This window comes from Musca vetustissima, unplaced genomic scaffold, assembly GCF_032173495.1.
Source record: "Musca vetustissima isolate MV318-11 ecotype Yass unplaced genomic scaffold, APGP_CSIRO_Mvet_v1 utg10834, whole genome shotgun sequence".
NCBI lineage: Eukaryota > Metazoa > Arthropoda > Insecta > Diptera > Muscidae > Musca > Musca vetustissima.
In genome coordinates, this window is record NW_026877672.1 from 80,276 (window position 1) to 104,619 (window position 24,344).

General features: G+C 34.6%; 1 protein-coding gene across 4 annotated transcripts; it reads left to right on the forward strand.

Annotated features, from left to right (window-relative positions):
* The first annotated feature begins 3,248 nt into the window (after nt 1-3,248).
* Nucleotides 3,249-18,508, forward strand: LOC133322352 (probable phosphorylase b kinase regulatory subunit beta). Of its 4 annotated transcripts, XM_061531349.1 has the most exons (17): nt 3,249-3,299; nt 3,360-3,491; nt 3,565-3,593; nt 5,567-5,985; nt 6,049-6,330; nt 6,492-6,664; nt 6,725-7,100; nt 7,506-7,532; nt 9,255-9,269; nt 13,389-13,493; nt 13,572-14,001; nt 14,202-14,344; nt 14,949-15,416; nt 15,489-15,637; nt 17,804-18,076; nt 18,178-18,253; nt 18,326-18,508. In XM_061531349.1, exons 1-17 carry the CDS (start codon nt 3,280-3,282, stop codon nt 18,506-18,508), a joined length of 3,300 nt encoding a protein of 1,099 aa, XP_061387333.1. In that variant the 5' UTR covers nt 3,249-3,279. The 4 variants fall into 4 exon arrangements, with proteins under 4 accessions (XP_061387333.1, XP_061387334.1, XP_061387335.1 ...); XM_061531350.1 differs by lacking the exon at nt 9,255-9,269; XM_061531351.1 differs by lacking the exon at nt 7,506-7,532.
* Nucleotides 18,509-24,344: the final 5,836 nt, after the last annotated feature.

Genomic DNA, 24,344 nt, shown 5'->3' on the forward strand with positions numbered 1-24,344 from the left:
AGTGGAGTTTTTTTTTTGTTGATGATGATGACCTCACACTTGAATTTGAATTTCACAGATTCTGTAATTATTTGTTTGTTTACCTCTACAAAACTATTCAGATACCGGCTTTTTTCCACCACATTATCGTTCGTGTTGTGGGCAAGCAAGCAATCAATCAAAATATTAAAAATACATTGTAAATAGTTTGTATCGTCGTTCGGATAGCCTCTTCTGTTGTTAATCCACTCGTCGCACACCGTAGCGTTGTTCTTCTTCGTTTATTGTTATTTGATGCGCTTAACAATATTCCAGCAACTGATAGCAAGCAATATCAAGCCGAACGTTCGTGGTCGATACTATGCTGTGTTGTGCGGTACAATAAATCTGGTTTCCATCTGTTCTGCTGTTTGACTGCGGTGTTGCTCATGATGATGATGGTGGTGGTAGTGGCGACGCTGCTGCTTTAAATATTTCATTCTGTATTGTTTTGGATTTTTTCTTCTGATTATTTGCTTGCTTATTCCCTTCTTGTTGTTGTTGTTTTGCTCTAAGCCGTACCTGTTGTTAATCGTGTTGTTGTTGGCAAAAAGTACACTTTTGCCATTTACTTTGGTGTTTAATAGCAGCCTCGTTTAATGTTTCAGGTTAACAATTGTTGATGTGTCCGGCTGCTGGCATGACTTCTCCAATGTTTCTCTCTTGGATAATGTTTACTTTTGTTTATTATTGAGAATTATGTGTTCTCGGCAGAGGGAGAGAGAACAAGTGTGTGTGTGAAAACAGCTGTTTTTTGTCTGTCAATAATAGCTGTGTCTGTTCACGACATTTTTTTGTAGCATTTGTAATTTTACAGGGATAGGTACCAAGCAACGGCTCTGATCGGCTTTAATATGGGGAAGCCCGGAATTCCAAACCAAAGCCGATATAATGGCCTTACTGAAAATGCGATGACAGGGGTCTGGCGTAAGTAAATCAGATGATTATGCGCTGTATTATAGATGCTATGAAACGAGACCTGAATTTGTCTGCGCATTTTTGGTTAACAGGAGAATAAAAGACCACGTCTCCAGAATTCACCAACGAGTAAAACAACAAAACGAAGGATTTGTTGCAGGCACATCCTCTTGTAGAGATGGAGAAGGAAAACTGGAGACAGTTACAGACAGGAACAGAATAGCAATTAATCGGCTGAAGAATAATAAAGCAGCAGGTGCCGATGGGTTACCAGCCGAACTATTCAAAGCGGGTGGTCAGATGGTGATCAGGTGCATGCATGCTGATTAGTACAATTTGGCTATATGAATGTATGTAAAGGAGACAAAACGATGTGTCAACTATAGAGGAATTAGTCACCTTCCTTCCAATGGTCAATGACATTATTGGACCATACTAATGCAGCTGGAAAATCCACCATTTTCACTCTACGTCAGATCCTGAAAAAGACTCACGAAAAATACATCGACAAAGTCGCATTCGACAACCCAATCCGCTCAGAAGTTTTTAAAGCCATGTCTGCGTTCGGCATTCTTGCAAAATTAATATGGCTATGCAGGATAACTTTAAGTGGCACAAGGCCAGCAGTCAAATTAGGAAAGAACATCTCGGAGTCCTTCAATACCGAACGAGGATTCAGGTGACAGTTTTTTGTGTGAGATTTTTAACATCCTGCTGGAAAAGCTCAAACGAGATGCAAAAGTGAACAGAAATTATTCTCTGCGCACCAAACAACACATGTTACTCGCCTACGCCGATGATATTGACATAATGGGCCGATCATTGCAAGCGCTAACGACCACTTTTGAACCAAGCTAATGGTATCAACGCGTAAGACTTCCAGTATTCTCAGACCAACTGTGAAACTTGAAAACTACAGCTTAGAGGTAGTCAAAGATTTTATATACCTTGGTACCCCCATAAATAAAACTAATAACATCAGTTTTGAAATTCGGAAAAAGCCAAAACTATGCCAAAAGATGCTACTATGGTCCAAGTAAGCAATTTATACATAATTCAACCTCTCGCCAGAGCAAAATCACACTATTCAAGACGCTGATACTACCCGTACTGTTGTATGGATCAGAAGCCTTTTATTTACCTTTACCAAGCCTAGATCAAGTTGATAAATCGGACCCATTTGTCCACTCCTTCTTGTACCTCCATCACAAATGGTCAACGTTTTCTATATTTATAAATACTATATCAGGCGAATGAATTGTCCGATTTGAACCAATCTTTGCACAACCTATTATATTTACCAAGCCTATATCAGGGAGCCATCGTCCCTCTCCTTCTGGTAGCTCTCCACAAAGGGTAAATATTTTATAAATTAGTAAATTTAATTTGAAGCTAATTGAATAACCGATATGGTCAACAATAAGTCCGAAACCTCTTTGATAGAAAATGTATACCTCATATAAAACCTCGGCCAACCATAGGCTGGGTGTATATATCTGTTAGCAACACCAACTGACACTTTTTTCTTGTTTGGTTGCCTTTTAGCCACTTTTTTTAATAGATCCATATTACAATTAAAAATTGTAACAGCAAAACCCAGCTGATTCCAACCAAGATCTGTCAATAAAGTCACTCAGCTAGCGAACGTCGGCTGTTTTTTGTCAAGTCTAATATCAAAAATGTGGTCTTTGTTTACGTTTTCATAATAAAAGTCAATTCAAAATAATAGATTTTGACCGCAATCTTAAGAGGCAGCTGATCTACAACTGGTTTCCCGGGGCGACCTTATTTATAAGCCTTGATTCCAACGTAATACTCAATATGAGCATGCCAAATTATTTTTTTAAAAATGACCGAACATAAAATTGGTTACGCATTACGCATCACATTACTAAATCTGCGTGCGAAGAAAGTTGTAGAAAGCAAATATTTCTTCATGGAATATCTCTCAGCATCACTTATAAAGATGGTATTTAAAATCTAGCTTCTACTTGATATGGCTTAATAGCCATCAGTTTTCTCAGTCCCTTGATCATGCGTTATAAACAATGCGGACTGTGTTCGTCGAAGAATTATAACCATTACTGTTAATACCACTTTTATGTTCACATGAGTCACCCAGTACTCGCCAACTAGCAAAACAAATCATAACCAAATCATGCTGTTGCAATCAGCTGTTTGTCATTATATGTCAAATTTGACTTTTACAAGGGTATTTACACACAGCTATGGGAACACAAGCAAATCTCATCTGAATAAAAAAACCAAACAATAATTAACAGCAGCAGAAGAAAAAACAAACGTCAGTTGAAAAATCTTTAATTAATTCCGATAAACGACAAAATGAGAGATCCACCCAAAACGTAAGAGCAAACAAATACCAAATATTAAAGGTTTTAAATTATTTTTTTCATTTTCCATAGTTTGGGCATTACATTCAATGCACCAGATAGTGGACTCAATTCGGGAGCACCATCAACATCAGGAAGACACAATAGTTTGGAAGATATTAATTTGGATTCATTTCTAAAGACATCCAACTATGAAGATACTGTGTATGTATAAATTGTTGCTGGTGTTAATTTGTATTAATTATTAATTGTTTTTTGTTTCCATATTTTTTTATAGTAAACAATTGGATATTTACTATGGAATTGGTAAGTTTTCCCGTTGAGCATCATTTTTTTCCTTGTCTCTTTTAATTATTATTAAATTATATAATATGAGTTGTATTCCCCTTTTGTGTGTCTCGGGAACATATGCAGGCAGCAAACCCATATACTCGATTGGCATCTTGTCGATTGTACAAACGTACATATGTGTGTATGCACATACATATATTATTTGTTTATTGTACAAAAACCGACGATATGTTGCTAGAAGTGATTATGTTCGTTTTGATTTATTTACTTGAGATTTTTTATACCAATATTATTAAGTAAATATTTGGATTTTTTTGTAAGTCATTTTTACAAAAGTGACCCTTTAGAAAATATTTTAATCTATGGATTATTTCTCATTACGGCTGTAGTTAGGTTTAATTTTTTATATTAAAATGTTATTGAAAAATTGACTTAGTCAATTTGTTCGATACAACGGCGTCGTTCTTCGCAATTGCATTTAATTAATTGAAAACTATTTATTATTTTTTTTTTTTTTCAAAAAATTATTAAGAAATTTTAAACGTTATTAATTCAAAATAATTTTATGAAAAACATTTCGATAATTTGGACTTCAAATTATTTTGAAAAAAGACGTCGTTTTTTACTTTGGGTGTTTTAGTAGAGAATAAGATAAAATACCAAAATCAAGACAATTTTAGGATAGTTCCCTTAAAAATATTCTTTAAGAAATCCATAGATTGTTTGGGAATCCGAAAAAAAATTTTAAAAATATCCACTCAAAATCAACTTTGGGTCCTAGAAAATATCTACGACTTCTCTCTAGCCATGATCGGTTCCAAAAACCACTATACATCTACTACTCCAAAATCTCCTTCTTTGAATTCCAGAAAAAGATACGATTTATTTCGGCCCCAGAAAAAAAATATACTCATTGTTGGGGTCCCAGAAAATATCTAGGATTTGTTTGGATTCCAGAAAAAATCTACAACTTCTTTGGGTCAAAGAAAAAATCCCTGAAAATATTATTTAAAAAATTTACCTCTTATTTGGGTCCCTGAAAATATCCTTTAAAAAATTACGCCTTATTTGGGTTCCTGAAAATATCCTTTGACAAATCCACGTCTTATTTATGTCCCTGAAAATATTAATTAAAAAATTTAAAAAATTCACGTCTTATTTGGATCCCTGAAAATATTAATTAAAAAAATCCACCTCTTATTTGGGACCCTGAAAATATTCTGAAAAAATCTACTTTTTGATAGAACTTCGAAAAAATATTCTTTAAAAAAATCTTGAATTTCGAAAAAAATATTCTTTAACAAATCTTGACATTCCAAAAAAAAATTATTTAAAAAATCTTGAATTTCGAAAAAAATATTCTTTGAAAAATCTACGATTTGATAGAACTTCGAAAAAATATTTTTTCAAAAACAAACCTACGCTTTGATATAACTTCGAAAAAAAACATTCTTTAAAAAATCGACGCTTTGATATAACTTCGAAAAATATTCTATAAAAAATATACGCTTTGATAGATATTCGAAAAATTATTCTTTAAAAAATCGACGCTTTGATAGATCTTCGAAAAAATTTTCATTCAAAATTTTGAATTTCGAAAAAAAATATTTTTAAAAAAATCTTCGCTTTAATAGAACTTAAAAAAAACTCTTTAAAAAGTCTACCCTTTTATAGATGATCGAAAAATATTCATTAAAAATTTACGCTTTTATAGATCTTCAAAAAAAAAATGTTCATTAAAAAAATCTACCCTTTATAGACCTTCGAAAAAATATTCATTAAAAAATCTACGCTTTGATAGGTCTTCGAAAAAATTATCATTAAAAAATCTAAATTTTATAGATCTTCGAAAAAATATTTTTAAAAAATCTACGCATTTATAAATCTTCGAAAAAATGTTCATTAAAATCTAAGTTTTGATAATAGACATTCAAAATATTATTCTTTAAAATATTTTCTAATTTTCTATTTCCTTTTTTTAATTTCAGTTAAACGACAATTGTTGCGTTTTCAAAGTCCCATTACGGGTCTCTTTCCCGTGACGAGTATTGATCAAGAGGTGGGCAGTGTACGTGATAGTGTCTATTGTGCTGCTGCTGTATGGAGTTTATATCAAGCCTATCGTCGTATCGATGATGATCGTGGTAAATCCTATGAATTGGGGCAATCGACTGTCAAGTGTATGCGTGGCATACTCGAATGTTGGATAAAACAGGCATCGCGGGTTGAACTTTTCAAACAGCGACAATCAAATCAACATGCCTTACATAGTAAATTTCATTTGCATACCGGTGAAATAATTTATTCGGATGATTTGTATAATCATTTGCAAATCGATGTGGTATCGTTGTATTTGATATTTTTGGTACAGATGATAACATCGGGATTGCAAATTATTTATACACAGGTAAGGTGGATTTTTTTTATAAACTATTTTTTGTAATCTAATATTAATTTATTTAAATTACAGGATGAGGTGGCCTTTGTCCAAAATTTAGTTTACTATGTTGAACGTGCCTATCGTACACCCGATTTTGGCATGTGGGAACGTGGCTCGAAATATAATAATGGCACACCAGAAATTCATGCATCTTCAATAGGCATGGCCAAATCGGCTTTGGAAGCCATTAATGGTTGTAATTTATTTGGTGAAAAAGGTGCCTCTTGGAGTGTGGTTTATGTTGATATTGATGCTCACAATCGTAATCGCAGTATTTTTGAAACGATGTTGCCAAGGGAATCGAGTAGTAAGGTAAGTCCTTGAAAAATATTGTTTTTTTAAATCCTTGCTTTCTTTTGGTCCTTGAAATATATTTTTTTAAAAGTCCTTGCATTCCCTTGATATCCAAAAAATATTCTTTAAAAAATGTTCACCTGCAATATTTTTAATTATTTTGTCTTTCATCTTTTTAGGGTGTTGATGCATCATTGCTCTTGACATTATCCTTCCCAGCCTTTGCCTCACACGAAGAACGCTTGGTGGAGCAAACCAAAAATAATGTTATAAATCGCTTACGTAGCAAAAGGGGTTTTAAGAGATTCTCACGTGATGGCTTCCTTAGTAAAAATGAAGATAAAACGAGGAGGTATGTATTAAAAAAAATAATTGAATTGAATTACATTTTTATTATCCTTTTCTTTTGCAGATATTATCACACTGGTGAAATTAAAGAATTTGAAGGTTATGAATGTGAATGGCCCATGTTTTTCATATCGATGATCATTGATGGTGTTTTCAAAAATAACACCGAACAAATTGAAGAATATCAAAATGAGTTGAGACCATGCTTGTATATAGATTGTCATGGTGATCCGGTGGTAACCATGTATTATGCACCAGATGGCGAGGGGTCATATATGAAGGCACCATCCCAATCTCTATTCTTGTGGGGTCAATCAATGTTTATCATAGCCCAGCTACTAACTGGTGGCTTATTGCATATCAATGAATTGGATCCCATACGCCGTTATTTGCCAAGTTATAATAGGCCCAGACGTGCAGGTCGTTATTCTGCCTTCCAGGTAAGTTGTAATAATAATAAGAAAAATTAGGGTTTCTGGTGTACTGTCGATGAAATGATTGATGATGATGATAATGAAGAAACAATTGGGTATAGAGATTTGAGAGTATATTTATTTATTTATCCTTTTTTGTTTGTCTTACTGAATTGGCTTTTGATATTGATATGGAATATTTCCCAGTATAATTGATGTTTATTTTTGTCCATATGTTTTTTTGTTTTTTCCCCTCTAATCATACAAACCATAACCTACGACTACCATTTAATGTTGTCCTCCTCTCCAATGTCCACGTACAATTAAAAAAACAAACAAATATTAAAAAAAATAAAATAAAAAACTAAAAATTGGTTGCAACAACACAAACAAAAATTGTAAACAAAATACAATTAACATACATAATCCCAGGGAAAAGCCTTCGATGAGAAACACAACGTAAGTTATTTTCGTACATGATTTTTTTGAAAGAAAAAATATATATACGACATACGTATGTATGTTTTATTATATTGCAAGACAAAATAGCTAACTAATAACAAAAAAAAAAAAATATATTACACTTCTTTATATAAACAAAAAATTGCATTCATATTTTCACAACTGACAAAAAGTAGTTAGTAAAAATAATAATTGGCATGTTCGTAATCTATACAGAATGTTTAATTTTATTTTGCACACATAATGCATACAAAATACACAGGGTTCACAATTCCTATTTATACACATACATATAATTTTCTTGCTAACATTTTTCTTTCTACTAAATTCAAAATTTTATTTATTTATTTTATTTTTTTTTTTTGAAAAAAATCTTTTTCGCCCTAGATGACCTCAAAAAATAAATACAAATTTCTTTTTATACCCCTCACCACACTCTGTGGTACAGGGTATTATGTCTTTGTGCATATGTTTGTAACAGGCAAAAGGAAACGAGATAGACACATGGTTCCTTTTGAGAATATGCATAGAATCACTTTCTGAGTCGATTGACATCGTTAAGATGTTAAATTGTAAACAAGGTACAGGTCGCATTTATGATCCGATTTGGATGAAATTTGGCACAATTCACTAATTTGGCCCATGGCCGAGTCCTATTAAAATTGGGAAATTTCGGTTCAGATATAGATATAACTCCCAAATATATTTTAGTTCGATTTTACGTAAATGGTGCACCAAAGTCCCTATATATCTTTCGATTTCACGAAATTTTGCATAGGGTATTGAATTAGGTCCAACATGATGTGTGCTAAGTTTCGTGAAAATCATTTCAGATGTAGATATAGCTCCCATTTATATTTTCGTCCGATTTAAGGTAAATGGTGCACCAAAGTCCCTATATATCTTTCGATTTGTACGAAATTTTGCATTGTGTACTGAATTAAGTCCAGAATGATGTGTGCTAAGTATCGTGATAATCGGTTTAGATATAGATATAGCTCCCATATATACTTTCGTCCGATTTTATGTAAATGGTGCAACCAAGTCCCTACATATCTTTCGATTTGCATGCAATTTTGCTTAGTGTACTGAATTAAGTCTCGAATGACGTGTGTTAAGTTCCGTGAAAATCGGTTTAGATTTAGCCATGTTACGCAGACGACTCTAAATCTGCCCGAATGAAATTAAATTTACCACAGCTTGCAGAAAGACATGAGTACGTTTCATCGAATGAACATTGACATGCAAGTGTAAGGATACATATGTACAATACACCCAAAGTGGTGAAGGGTATCATATAGTCGGCCCAGTCCGACTTTACTACTTTCCTTACTGGTTTCCCTGGTAGTTTTTTGAATAACCTCAAAATTCCCTTCAAATAAAAATTATTGTTTTAATAGCAAAAATTGTGTTCACTGGAATTTTTATCTAAATTATGATTTTTCATCGAACTAAAAATTATTTTTTTTTCAAATATTTTTTCCAAATTTTGATTATTTTTTGGATAAAAAAATGTCTGTCTGTTTACCATCCCTGTAGTTGTTTATTTAACTTTTTGTTGTTGTTTTTTTATTTTTCTTTAGTTTTTTTTCTTGTAGATCCTCTTTTTTTGTATTATGTAAATCCTCATTGTTTTGTGTGAAATTCTCTTTAAATTCAATTGTAACATTATTTTGTTCTTTTTTTTCTTAAATATTTATATTTCTCTTTTTAAACTAGGCAAAACCTGGCACTGTAAGTAGTTAATTTTTTGGGCAGTACTGATTTTTAAATTCGTTTGAAATATGTAGTTAATTTTGTTGAGAATTTTTAATGTTGTTTATTATTTGTTTATTTTAAATTGTGAAAATCGAATAATCCTAAATTTCTCTGTTGAATGTATGATGATTGATTTTCTTCAACGAACTGTTCAATATTCATGGGTTATAATAATAATTGTTATTGTTGTTTTAATATTGTTTGGCTTAGTTATAATTAAGCAGGGTTTGTTGTAATATTTTTTATTAAAAATTTTAAATCAATAACATTTTAATTTATAATCTGAATTATATATAATACGCGTACTAAAACGAACGACGTTTCCAAATGCTTTATCGTAAAAGTAAGTGTGTGAAATCTAATTATTCTGAAATTTGGATTTTCAAATATGGTACAGACAATGTAAATATCAAGAAAACTCAATACAATTTTTTTGGGTAAGGTTTATTTTTTTTATAATAAAAATTACAGTCATTCATATTAAATTTAAAGTCGAACCCATTCAAAAAGTGCTTATATTTTCAATCTAAGATGTACATGAAAAATAGTTTTTTCATTTCACAGTTTAATAAAGGCGATTTTTGTATATACTTCCATTAAATATGTCATTCAGTTTGCATCACCTCCAAAATATTAACCTGAAACCCTCCCTATTCCTGATCAGATAAATATTCTATGTCGATTAGAGGAGAATTGGTGCTAATTTAGTATTTTTGGATTCTCATTGGTTAGTAAATATGCCTACTAAAATACCTACTTACTTAGATGGCTTGTGGTGGAACATTTGTTTCATAAGTCGAGCTTAAAAAAGAATTCCAGTGCCGGCGTGAAATATCATGTTCCGAGATGTTGTCTTCCACTTGATCTTTCCATCGAATTCGTGGCCGCATCCCCTTCTACGTGAACCATAAGTTGACTCGATTTTATAAACCTTTTGAACTGGGGCATCCTCATCAATTCCCAAAACATGATCTACCCAATGTAGTCGCTGCAGCTCGATACGTTTTTCATTCGACGACGACGATATTCACCGTCGACTCAGATTGGAGAATTTTTCTCTCAAACACTCTAAAAGCTGCATCATCTGCCTGCGCAAATACCCATGCTTTAGATCCATACAACAGCACGGGTGGTATCAGCGTTTTGTAGACTGTAAGTTTAGTCTGGCGAGAGGTGGTCTTGTTTCTAAACTGCTTACTTAGACCATAGTAACCTCTGTTGGCCAAAATTATCCTTCTCCGAATTTCAAAACTGATGCCATTCGTTTTATTTAGGGCGGTACCAAGGTATATAAAATCTTTGACTACCTCGGGACTGTACGTTTCAAGTTCCACAGTTGGCCCGAGTCTACTGGACGTCTTGTGCGTTGATACCATCAGCTTGGACTTCTCGCCATTTACTGCCAGGCCACTTGGCAAACTCTTCTCAATTTGTTCAAAGGCAGTTGTTACCGCTCGCAATGTACGATCCATTATATCGATGTCATCGGCGTAGGCGAGTAACATGTGTACAGAGTGTCATTTCTGTTCACATTTGCCTCTCGTATGACCTTTCCCAGCAGGATGTTAAAGAGATCACACGACCAACTGTCACCTAGCCTGAATCCTCGTTCGGTATAAAAGGGCTCCGACAGATCCTTTCCGACTTAAACCGCTGACTTTGTGCCAGTTAAAATATACTGCATAGCCGTATTAATTTTGCCGGAATGCCAAACACAGACATGGATTAAAACACCTCCGAGCGGATTGGGCTGTCGAATGCGGCTTTATAGTCGACGAATAGGTGGAATGTGTCAATGTGTTTTTCGTGGGTCTTTTCCAGGATGAAAATCTGTTCAATGATGGATTTGCCAGATCTGAAGCCGCATTGATAAGATCCAAAAATAACACTTTATATGCGATGGGAAGGTCACTTTTTCCTCTATAGTTGGCAAATATCGTCTTGTCTCATTTTTTGTGCACGGGATACAGGATGCTGTGGTTCCCATCGTTGGCCATGCATTCCTCTAGCCAAATTGTACTAATCAGCTGGAGCATGCATGACCATCAGTCTTGAATAGTTCTGCTTTGCTCAAGCTCATGTTTTTCTTGTTCTTTCTTCTTTTTTCCCCCGATAATTCTGGATTGCATTACGTGTTGCTACAGTCTGCAGGGTTGTTCCATCGCATTTCTGTCCAACGTGCGCACATTCCAAGTGCAGATTCGCAGATCGTGGTCCTTTATATTATTTAAAAAATCAACGCCTTGTATGGGACCCTAAAACTATTCTTTAAAAAATCCACGCCTTGCATTGGGGTCTGAAAAATATTCATTAAAAAATCAAGCCTTGTATTGGGGTCTGAAAAATATCCTTAAAAAATCAAGCCTCGTATTGGGGTCTGAAAAATATTCTTTAAAAAATCCAAGCCTTGTATTGGCCCCAAAAAATATTCTTTAAAAAGTCCACGCCTTGTATTGGGGTCTGAAAAATATTCTTAAAAATATCCACGCATTCTTTGGGGTCTGAAAAATATTCTTTAAAAAATCCACGCCTTGTATTGATCCCCTAAAAGTATTCTATAAAAAAAAAGCCACTACTTGTATTGGGGTCTGAAAAATATTCTTAAAAAAAAATATTCTATAAAAAATCCACGCCTTGTATTGGGGTCTGAAAAATATTCCTTAAAAATTCACGCCATGTTTTGGTCCCTGAAAAATATTCTTTAAAAAATCCACGCCATGTTTTGGTCCCTGAAAAATATTCTTTAAAAAATCCACGCCTTGTATTGATCTTTGAAAAATATTCTTAAAAATTTTAGATTTTTCATGATTTGTTTGCCTTATGATTGTTGTTGTTGACTATTTCCCTATATTTTTTACTTAAGGGAACTCCTCACTGGAACATCAGAATCCGAAAATTCAAAACGGTGTTAGAAAGAGTACTTGTCTGGCTCTCGTATGAACTAGGATTATTGATTTCGCACGACAATTAACAAAATGACGGAAATTTAAAATTTTTTTTTTTGAAAAATCGCCTATTTTTGACAGCAAACTAAGTTAAACAATAAGGAAGATATTCACCGATTGGCTTTATCCTAGTTCATACGATAGCTATACACTCACAGAGAAACGTCCCAAAATTTTAAATCGATTGGATTATTAGTTTTTGAGTTATCGTGCCCGCCATTCGCAAAAATTCCTACGACATTTAGAAAAAAAATTAATAATTTCAATTATTTATCCGATCGACTGATTAGCTTTTTATTTAGATTCATTTAAAAAAGCAAATACTCCCACTTTGTTTTATACACGCTCTCAATGAAGGATTTTGCTTAATTCCGTAATATACACGAAGAAACCCAATTTAAATTTTAGTTCCTTCTCAACATTTGCTTCGTACACTATACAATCACCACAAAATAGATAATAATATAATTTTGACAACATTTTAACCAGCATACATTTTTTCCTATTTACTTAAAAAAATAACTAAAAACTAAATGATGATGGTAAATAAATCATTTAGACCTCTAGAGTTCCTTTTATAGGAGATAATTATAAGAACGAGGTAAATTTTAAATTTTTTTTAAATAACACAATTTGTTTCTTATTAAAATTTTTTATTTTATGTAAATAGAGTCGAACATTATTATAACGAATCTTCGGTGGAATTACATTTTATTCTATACAGATTTTGGAATATTTTTAAATATTACCCGATAGCCACATACTTTTGTACCCTACTCCAAACACAGGGTATTTACGTTTATCGGCACCGACATTGTTTGTTTTTTCTTATTGGATTTCTTTGCAATATTTTCGAATATATATAGTGTTCGTTATAACGATGTTTGACTGTAGTTTTTTCTGCATTTTGTTTTATAATAAGTGTACATTATTTGTTGTGATTTTTTGTTTGGAATGTTGCACGTTTTTATTTGTTTTTTAAATATTTATGTATATTCAATATATGTATGTATAATTGTACTAAACTCTTTACATATATGTATATATTTTATGCGTTACAATTTTGCATTTGTTAATTTTGTTATTTAAAAAAATTATTTTTTAATTAAAATTTTCATTTAATAATATTTTTACTTTTCAAAATTCTCAGGGTACAGCCACAGATTTAGTTGTGCAAATTGTATTAATTGCCGAATCAATGCGTCTGCAAGCAATGATGGCAACATATGGCATACAAACTCAGACACCACATGAGGTAAAGCATATCTCACATATTTCTTTTCAAAATTATTTAATTCATTTCATTTTCTTTTTCTTTTCTTTTTTACTTTAGGTTGAACCCGTACAAATTTGGTCTTCCACCGAACTCATTAAGGTCTATCAACATTTGGGTGTTAATAAAAAAGTTGGCCTCTCCGGTCGCCCACCTCGTCCCGTTGGCTCATTGGGCACGAGTAAAGTTTATCGTATTTGTGGCATGACTGTCTTATGTTATCCACTGATATTTGAAGTATCGGATTTTTATTTATATCGTGATATGGCCCTATTGATTGATGATATTAAAACTGAGCTACAATTTGTTGGTAAATATTGGCGTCTATCGGGTAGACCAACGGTCTGTCTGTTAATACGTGAGGAGCATATGCGTGATCCACAATTTAAGGAAATGTTGGATTTATTGGCCATGCTGAAGAAGGGCTATTGTGATGGTATGAAAGTTCGGATTGGTCGTTTGCAAAATTTAATCAGTAGCTCTTGTATGGGTAAGTGGAAAAGAAAAATGCATGACCTATTAAATAAGATCTACCGGGTGGCGAATTCATAGCTTAGTATTCTCTTGCTGTCAACATTTTAATCGCGAAATAACCGAATTTGTCTCCCTGTTAACCTTTTGAATAAACCTTGAGAAAAAGTATTTGCAATATAATTTTGTTTATAAATTTTTCAATTTTTTTTATTGTAGAACATTTGGATTTCATCAATCAAAGCGATTTATCGGATAAGGAAAATGCCTTTGCCCAAATAAATCACGAATATATAGGCTATCAATCATTGACCGATGTGCCAAAAGCCCAAACCTATGTGGAAGAAAAAATCTCAGTGGAGGTAAGATACATATCTTTATTTTTCTGAAATACATATACTCCAGGTTTTTATAGTAGAACTTGTGGCGCAGACAAAGACAAAACATTGTTAGTTTCTTATTAAGTGAAAGGCCAGCTATGCGGCATCATTGCAAGCTTCGAATACTAGTGCTCCAACCTGGCAAGTGATACAGGGTAGCTCCTCATTTTAGTGTCTAATAAAAAATGGGTTGAAGCGTCGGGTTAGTCGGCCCACACTACTACTATGAAAAAGCAACGAAAAATAAAACCAAACCCACTTCAATGTTGACGACTCCCGAAAACGAATAAAGGACCACGATCTTCACTTGGAATGTGCGTACGTCGTACAGGTCAGGCGCAGCTTTCGTTTTGGCGGATGTACTCAAAAAGTACAAAGCCAATATTATTGCCTTACAGGAAATGCGAGGGAAAGGGGCAGACGCAAGTGATTCAGATGCACTCTAATATAGCTGCAATGAAACGAGTCATGAATTTGGCTGCGGATTAATGGTTAACAGAAGAATAAAATACCTTGTCTTCAGATTCACTTTTCAAATTTAATTCCCAGTCTTAATTTTGCATTTCGTTTTTTTTTTCTCTTTCAGCACTACAATCACAAGCCAACACATGAAATCATCGATGCCCTACGTAGTACCGAATCCGTTTATTGCCTCTGTCAATTATGGGGTATTATTTTGAATCGTGAAGGTCCGCACTTTGAAGTCAACGGCTTATCAGTTATACAAGCTTTACAGCAATTATATCATCGTGCTGGTTCGTTACGTTATTGGCGTGCTGTACGCTATTGTTCATCGCTTCTACATCATATTGTGGATTCAATAAGTCCTTTCATCACCACTGTCCTCGTCAATGGTAAAGAGTTAACGGTCGGTGTAATTGGACAAAAAGAAACGGTATTCGATAAACCTATGACACCGGCGGAAATTCAAGAAGTTATGTATAAGACTGTGCAGCCGTATAATGTTGTCCAGGCTGTACTGCAGCAGGAAGTTGTACTGTATTGTGGCCGTTTGATTGCAACAAATCCCACCATGTTTCGTGGTATTTTGAAGGTAAGGTTTTGGGGTATTATTTTTTTTATTAAAAATGTTTGAGGTATCTATTTTTCTTTTTTTGTAATATAGATCCGTATTGGCTGGGTGTTGGAAGCCATGCGCCTTTATTTGCAAATGTCTGGCCAGGAATCAATTGATTTGGAAAATTTATCACCTTTCCAAGTGCGTATATTATTGCAAAAGGTCTTAACTGTTAGTGAATGGGCTGCCGAAGAAAGGTAAGTGATATAAAACTGAACTAAAATCTCCATTTTTCAGATTCTATAACAAACTAACTTCCTTAATTATGGAAAAAATGCACTCCCTTTAGAGAAACAAAGAAAGTACTCTAGTATTAGAATCGCCACTTCCGAAAACTAACCTAAATCTGAAATTCATTCAACATGTCTGCCCTGTTTAAAAACCTGAATACGGACAACATTATGGCAGTGGCAAGGTATATAAAATTTTTGACTACCTCGAAGCTGTAGTTTTCAAGTTACACAATTGGTCCGAGTCTACTACCATTACCGAGTCTTCTGGTCATTTAGTGTCAGACCCACTTTGGCAGACTCCTTCGACCACCAGTCTTAAATATTTCGGCTGGTAATCCATCGGCACCTGCTGCTTTATTATTCTTCAGCCCATTTATTGCTATTCTTACCTCATCTTGGCTAGGTGGTATACACTCTATACCGTCATCTCTTATTGGTTCTGGGGTATTTTCTTCACCGTCAGTATTTGATACCAGAAGCTTTACAAAATGCTTCTACCAGATCCTCAACAATTGGTCTGTATCTGTCACCAGGTTTCCATAATCTCTCTAAAGGATAATGTGCCCACACCAAAGCATTCGGTTTGGTATTTTGTCCTTGATTAGATTTCCGTACTTTTTTTACCCCTGTACCGCTTGATTTGTTCCTGCTCATGTGTTTCTTTTTCTTTTGAAAATATGTTTCTCCTCTCTCCCTTTCTCCCGATAATTCTCTCTCGCATTACGTGTTGTTACGGTCTGCTGGGCTGACCTATACGCTGCGTTTTTCATATCAGCAGCATTATGACACTCCTGATCGTACCATAGGATAATTGATGGTGGTTTGCTTTTGCTGCAGTTTATAGGGCGTGGACAATTCTTTGCCATTAAGTTTTGCTATATTATTATCGGGACGAGGTGTCCTTTCGTCCAGCAGGTGGGTAAGTTGAGCGGAGTAGGCTTCTGCTACCTGTTGTGTTTGCAGCTTTTCGAAGTCGAGTTTCCGTGCTCCTATCCGTAATTTATGTTAGATCGCACCTTTGCTGCTACATTAAGGCGAGTGCCAACCTTGGCTGCTACCATGTAATGATCCGTATCTAAATTCGCTCCTCGGATCGATCAAACGTCTAAAACACTGGTTGAATGTCATCCGTCTGTTACAACATGATCGATTAGATTTCTTCTTACTTGATTGATGCTTGAATCTGGTTCTGCTGACTACAATGTTTTTTGATGCCGCGAAGTCAATCATCCTCATACCGTTGCCTGAGGTTTCTTCATGGATGCTGAATTTTCCGACGGTGGGGCCAATAATATTTTCCCTTCCGATTTTTGCATTAAAATTTCGTAGCAGAATTTAAAAGTCATGGCCAGGCCAGCGGTCATATGCTGTTTCTAGGCGCTGGCAGATCGTTTAAAGTCTGAGAATCGTAAAGTTAAAAAAGAAGTAGTTAATCATCCTTCTTTGAGATAAATAGATGAAGGCCAAAAAATATATATTTTTAAAATTTGCAAGCTTAGTAGTAGACAGGTATTGAATGGATTCGTTTTATTTTTCGTTGATTTTTCATAGAATGACGGGTTTTACCCGACCCCTCAACCCATTTTTTATACTCCTTATGGGTGAACTCGCGGCACATATCAGTTCACTGTTTTAACTGTCAAAGTCGTTGCATGGTATCTATCATCCCCTATGTCACCCCAAACGTCATTCGACTTTCAAAATTTGACTTTTAAGAATGACATTTAAAGTTTTAAGCACGGAGTTTTAGGAACATTTTTTTCAAAGACCTTCAGGTATTTAGATCTTTTAGACCGTTAAATGCGAATTTTAAAATTATATTTTTTAAAGTGGATTTTAAGACTATTTTTTAAAAACCTTTTTTTCAGTGGTTTTTAAACTGTTAAGTGTGTGATTTTTAATAATATTTTTTTAAGGAGCCCTTCAGACATTAAAAAACAGATTTAAAAAAATCCAAATGATCCTATGTGCTTTATGAAGTAACCCATTTTCGAATTTAAAGATTTACTCTCTTTTTATGTTTCCCCCTTTTTGTTGTTGCAAAACATTAAAATTTTGTTTGTTTTATTTTAAAACCTTCAAAAAATATTATTATTGTAATTCTTATATATCCACATATATCCAACATAGACTTACCACCCTACAACGTCGACAATTGGAAGGTTGTTTGTGTCGTGTGCCCAAACATTTCTACAATAAAATATGGGAAATTCTAATGCGAACACCATTGGGCATTACAACACAGGGTCACTTGTTGCCGGCCACCCCAACCCTCATCAATATGAGTCGAGGTGAATTGAATTTTTCGCTATTGGTAGAAGAGACCTTGATATGCATTGAGAAACCAGAAAGGCGACAAATTACCGTGGAATTATTGTGTATTATTGCAACGATTTTGAATAGGTAAGACGACGAAATACGATGTAGCAAGACACTTAAATGAATTGAGGGTGGTATTAATAAATTGGCGTTGTTGTTGTTCTTCTTCTCGATTTTTTATTCAGGAATCCTGAGCTACATTTTAAGCAGGCATTGGATTTGGATGAAATACTTATGGAGGCATTCTTAATGTATTGCAAGGTACGGTTCAATTTTTGTTTTATTAAAAATCGTTTGGGATTTTTTTATTAATTTTCGGTATAATTATTTTAGGATAACAATATCCAGGACCACAACAACGATATGACACCATTCTATTCATTGGTGTATAATGTAACCACCGGTTATTTGGCCCGAGCTGCGGTCAATAAAGTCTTACAAGGCGGTGCCTTTTCAACACAAGATGACGACTTTAATGGCGATAATTTACACGATGAAACCTGCAAAGTTTCTTAGTTTCTTTCTTTTTGGAATTTTGCTAATTTATTAGAAATCTCTGCCCTTCCCCCCTTAATTGACCAATTGTTGCCATTTTTTATATGTTTTTTTTATTAGTTACGAATTTGGTTTTATACCTTATGTTTGTTTATGGAAATATTTTTTTCCATACATCGCATTGCAATGTTTTTTTATTATTATTTTTACATGACAAAAGTGCTCTCCTGTTTTATTGTTTCTTATATTTAATTATAATTTATTTTATATTTTATGTTTTAGTTTTGTATTTTTCTTTGTCTAAATTAAATTTTATTTTAGCCATATAGTTCCTTTCATGTTAGTAATTTATAGACTATATAATTGTCCAAAAATTAGTTTTTTAAACAATTTACTCGAAAGAATTTACTTGAAAAAATGCACAACATTTTTTATTATATATGTATATACATAAATACATTATTCTACACATGTTTTTTGGAAATATATAAAATAATGAATTTTACAAAATTGTCTTTAAAAAACGGGATTCTCCGAATTTTAAAATGAAGTTTTTTTTCAAGACTTTTTCGGTAATATTTAGAAGTAAAGCCTATTTTGAAAGTCAAGTATTTCCCCAAAAGTATTTTAGAGATTTAATAGATGTTAAAATTTATTTTTTAAAGGCCTTTAAATCTGTCGTGACGTAGGGGATGATAGATTACCAAGTAACGGTTCTGATTGGCTTCGACATGATAAAGGCCAGGCTTATCTTAGTCCCTCTTTCATTTCCATTGTGGACACTGACCTTCCCGCGGTGTCACCTGTGATAGCTATTTTCATCACCTTTTGAAATAGTGAGCTGGTATGGATCGAGAGTTCACCCATAAGAACTATAGAAAAAAATGCGTTGGGTTAATTGCCCACACTCGGAAAATCTCTCCTACTATGAAAAAAATAACGAAAAAGAAAACCAAACTCCCCTAATGTTGGCAACCCCGGCATACGTATAAAGGACCACAACCTGCGAATCTGCACTTGAAATATGCACACGTTGTACAGAATAGGCACAGTTTTCGCCTTGGCGGATGTACTCAAGAAATACAAAGTCGATGTTATTACCTTACAGGAAATGCAATGGAAAGGGACTGACATAAGTAAATTAAATGATTACGCCCTGTATTATAGCTGCCATGATAGAGACATAAATTTGGCTGCAGATTTATGGTTAATAGGAAAATGATAGTCCTCGTCTCCAGATTCTCTACAGTAGATGAGCGAATTGCTATAATCCGCATAAAAGCGAAGTTCTTCTACATCAGTCTTATTTGCGCCCATGCTCCGACGGAAGACAAAGATGAGCAGACCAGAGACATATTTTACGAGCACCTAGAAACAGCATATGAACGCTGCCCTGGCCATGACATTAAAATTCTGCTAGTAATGCAAAAATCGGATGGGAAAATATTTTTGGACCCAACTTCTAAAAATGCAGCCAACATCCGTCATCGGTTGATTGACTTCGCGGCAGCAAAAAACATTGTAGTTAGCAGCACCAGATTCAAGAATCTCGATAGACACAAGGCCAACTGCATTTATCCCGATCAAACAACGACAAATCAAATCGATCATGTTGTGGTAGATAAGAAAGTATTCATCCATTGTTTTAGACGTTCCATCGATCCGAGGAGCGAATCTCGACTCGGACCACTACCTTGTACCAGCCAAGGTTTCCACTCGTCCCGATAATAATATAGCAAATCCCAATGGCAAAGAATTGTCCATTCCCTAAAAACTGCAGCAAAAGCAACACTTTGGGTACCAAAGACCACCATCAAGAAACCCATGGTACGATCAGGAGTGGCGTAATGCTACTGATATCGACGCCTCCGAACCATAGTATGCTAAGTCGACTTAGACTGTTTTCAAGTTCTTTACGTTTTTAGATACTACGGTCCTTAATTTATATTCTCTGAAATTTTGGTAACCATCGGCCAATCCAAACCAAAGTTATAAGCAAAAATGTACATAGCATGGCCCGTAAGATATATGAAACTTCAATACTTTGAGAGCTTCTACTGAAAAACTCACTTTTCAGACTTAGCATACTATGGTTCGGAGGCGTCGATATGAAAAACACAGCGTATAGGGCAACCCTGCAGACAGTAGCAACACGTAATGCGAGAGAGAATAATCGGAAGAAAAGGAAAAACATATTTTCAAAAAAAAAAGAAGAAGAAAGAATCAGAAAAACGTGAGCGGAGCAAATTGAGATGTACAGGAGTCAGAATGAAGATGGAAACTTGGTGGCAGATACAGAGCACGTGTTGAGTATCTGGAAGGAGCATTTTGCAAAGCTTCTGGTATCAAATAGTGGCAGTGAAGACGATACTCCACAAACAATAAGAGATGACGGTATTGAGTGTATACCATCTAGCCACGATGAGGAAAAGCAATCAATCGACTGAAGAGTAATAAAGCAGCAGGTGCGGATGAATTACCAGTGGAACTATTTAAGACCGGTGGTCAGATGCATGCATGCAGGCTGATTAGTACAATTTGGCTAGAAGAATGTATGTCCAATGATTGGAACCTCAGCATCCTGTGTACTGTGCACAAAAAAGGAGACAAGACGATATGTGCCAACTATAGAGGAATTAGTCTCCTTCCCATCGCATGTAAAGCGATCTCCACCGTGCTGTGTGAACGACTAAAGCCAATGGTTAATGACATTATTGGGTCATACCAAATGCGGCTTCAGACCTGGAAAATCCACCATTAACCAGACAATTCGTGGAAAATACCCACGAAAACCACATCGACACATTCCACCCATTCGTCGACCACACCACAGCTTTAACTTACACATGGTCAGCAGTTGAAGTCTGAAAGGACCTATCGGAGCCCTTTAATATCGAAGGAGGATTCAGACAAGTTGACAGTTTGTCGTGAGATTTTTTTAACATCCTGTTGGAAAAGGTCATACGAAGGGCATAGGTGAATAGAAATATCACTATGTACACAAAACAACGCATGTTACTCGCCTATGCTGATGAAAACGATATTAGATGAATTAGATGGAAAGGTCATGTGGAAGATAACATTTCGGAACATGGTCTTTCAAATTGGAAGATCTGCGCGAAATACCGACGCGCCTGAAAATCTTTTTTAAGTTCGGCTTATAGAACGTATGTTCTGTCACTAGCCAGCTAAGTAAATAAGTTATTAATATAACGTTCTCGTATATTCCTGGAATGATTTATATTGCAATTTGTCTGTCAAGGAGAAGTTTTTGTTCCATGGAGAAATTAAAATTTTGAATTTAGAATAAAAAGCCTGCTAACAGAAAATGTTCAATGTAGGTCTACGTTTTGACATAGTATCAACATAACGTTGCCGTCATAATTTAGGCATTTTTTTAAGGCTCTAGATTTATTCTCCAACTGAAGTGGCTGTAAATTGTTATTTCAAGTTCTCAGAGGATAACAGATCTCCAAACAGATATATTTTAAATGTGGTCTAATAATTATACCAATGTTTTGATACAATCGAATTTTTCATTACTTTTTCCAATTTAATTGATAGGCAGATTATTTTTTAGATTTGTTGTTATTGTTTATTGCTTACATGTTTAGAGGAAAACAGATTAAAAAACTAAACATTCTCCTTCTGTCTGCAAACGCATTGTTCATTGTAGAAAAAATTAAACATAAGCATCTTATGTAGGTTTCATACGAAGGCATTTCCAATTTCAACCTTCCATGTAGAACAAGTGATTATGTTTGTTTTTTTTTATTTTTTGCGTATGTTTATGATAACAACGGAATTTACCAAAGTTATTCTATCAATCGAATAGTGGTCAGTGTGCATTAAAACGTTGTTGGACTCACAAGACTCAATTTCCAAAAAAAAAAAAAATAATAATAATAATAAAATAATTTTCCAAACCAAGAAAATTAAAAAAGAAAAACCCCTAACATGGTCAACAAGACACTACAAAAATGGATGACTAACGAAGTGGAACGTTTATCGACAAAAATCAAACATTATATGCCAGGATGTTCGGGTTATAATCGTATACAGTCTGCGGGTGTTTCGAAAACTGTGCGATATACGGCCAATGCACCATATCAAATTGATATACTTAATGTTGGAGGAGGAGGAGCCGTTAGTGGCGGGAGAATTATTACGAATAAGAAAGCGACGCATCGACGACAACCAAATGTTCACATTTTGGATTGCCCGTTGTCGAACTGGGATAATTTGTATCCCAGTAGGTCGCCTAAAATGTATGCAGTCGTCCGAGTTAAACGTGCCAATAATTATCGCAATGAATGGGGACAAAAGGTAGCCTATACCAGCAAACATTTGGGATCAGCAAGACTTGTTTAAGGAAATATATGATAAAATATTAAAAAAAAAGATAATATTTAAAAAATATATAGATAGATATATTTATATATTTTGTTAAAGCTAAATAAAAAATGTATCCTATTTTTCAGATTAAAATAAAATAATAAACATAAAATAATAACAGCTAGTTTTGGTAATCGATTTTTAGCAATGAATTCCCATATATTTTTGGGAGAACCGATGTACATAAATTGAAATTTTTCTGAGAAGAGAGAACTCCAAATTGAAACATACTGCCATTTTGAATGAAAAAATATGGCGAGAATCTTAAAAGAACTAAAATGGGGTATTTTTATAGAAATTCTAATTTAAATTAAATTTTAATTTCTTATGGGTCAGAAATTGTATCAAAAATGTTTAGAATGTATTTTTATTATATGAATATTTAGGAAACAATGTAGCCATATTTATACTTACTTAGCTGGCTCGAGACAGAACATTTGTTCCATAAGCCGAGCTTAAAAAGATTTACAGGCGCATCGATCTTGTGCACAGTTTTTCCAATTTGAAACACCATGCTTTCATATATCGTGGTCTTCCCCTTTTGCTTAAACCATCAGTAGGCTCGCTTTTATATGCCTTTTGCCTGGGGCATCCTTATCCATTCGCACAACATGGCCTAGCCACCGTAGTCGCTGCAGCTGGTTCCAAGCATGATTCATTCGACGCCGATATTCACCGTCGACGTAGATCGGCCTATAGGGGGACTTTCTCTAACACTCCAAGAGCTGCCTCATCTGCTTGCGCAAGTACCCATGCTTCAGATCCATATAACAGCACGGATAGTAGAGTGTGAGTTTGGTCTGGCGGGAGGTGGCCTTGTTTCTAAACTTAGACAATAGTAGCATCTGTTGGCCTTCTCCGAATTTCAAAATTGATGGCATTAGTTGTATTTATGGCGGTTACTTTACTTAGCTTTCCATCGAATTATATGCTGCCTTTGGCAACATCATCCAATCTCACAACATGACCTAGCCAACAGAAGCTCGATTTGTCTGACAATGCCGATGTCCGAGAATAGATGGTACGACTGATGGTACATTCGATGACGATATTCACCGCGATATTCTTTCGGAAAATTTTCCTCTCAAACACTCCAAGATCTCCACGGCGCGTCGGTCTTGTACATTTTCCAATTTAAGGGACCCAGCTCCGATAAGTTGTCCGAGCACATATCAGCTCACGATTTCAACGGATGGTGAAAGAAGCTAACCCAAGTGACACCGCGGGGAGGTCAGTGTTCATAATTGAGATGAAAGAAGGACCAAGATAAGCCTGGACTTTGCCATGTTAAAGCAATCAGAGCCGTTGCTTGGTATTTATCATCACCTACGCTACTCCTCTATACAGACCAATTGCTATAAAAATCAGTGGTCTGCATACAGACCTGTGGTATCTGTCATCATATTCGGAATGTATTTTTTATTTACCATTAACCTTAATTGTGTATTTTGTATAAACAGTT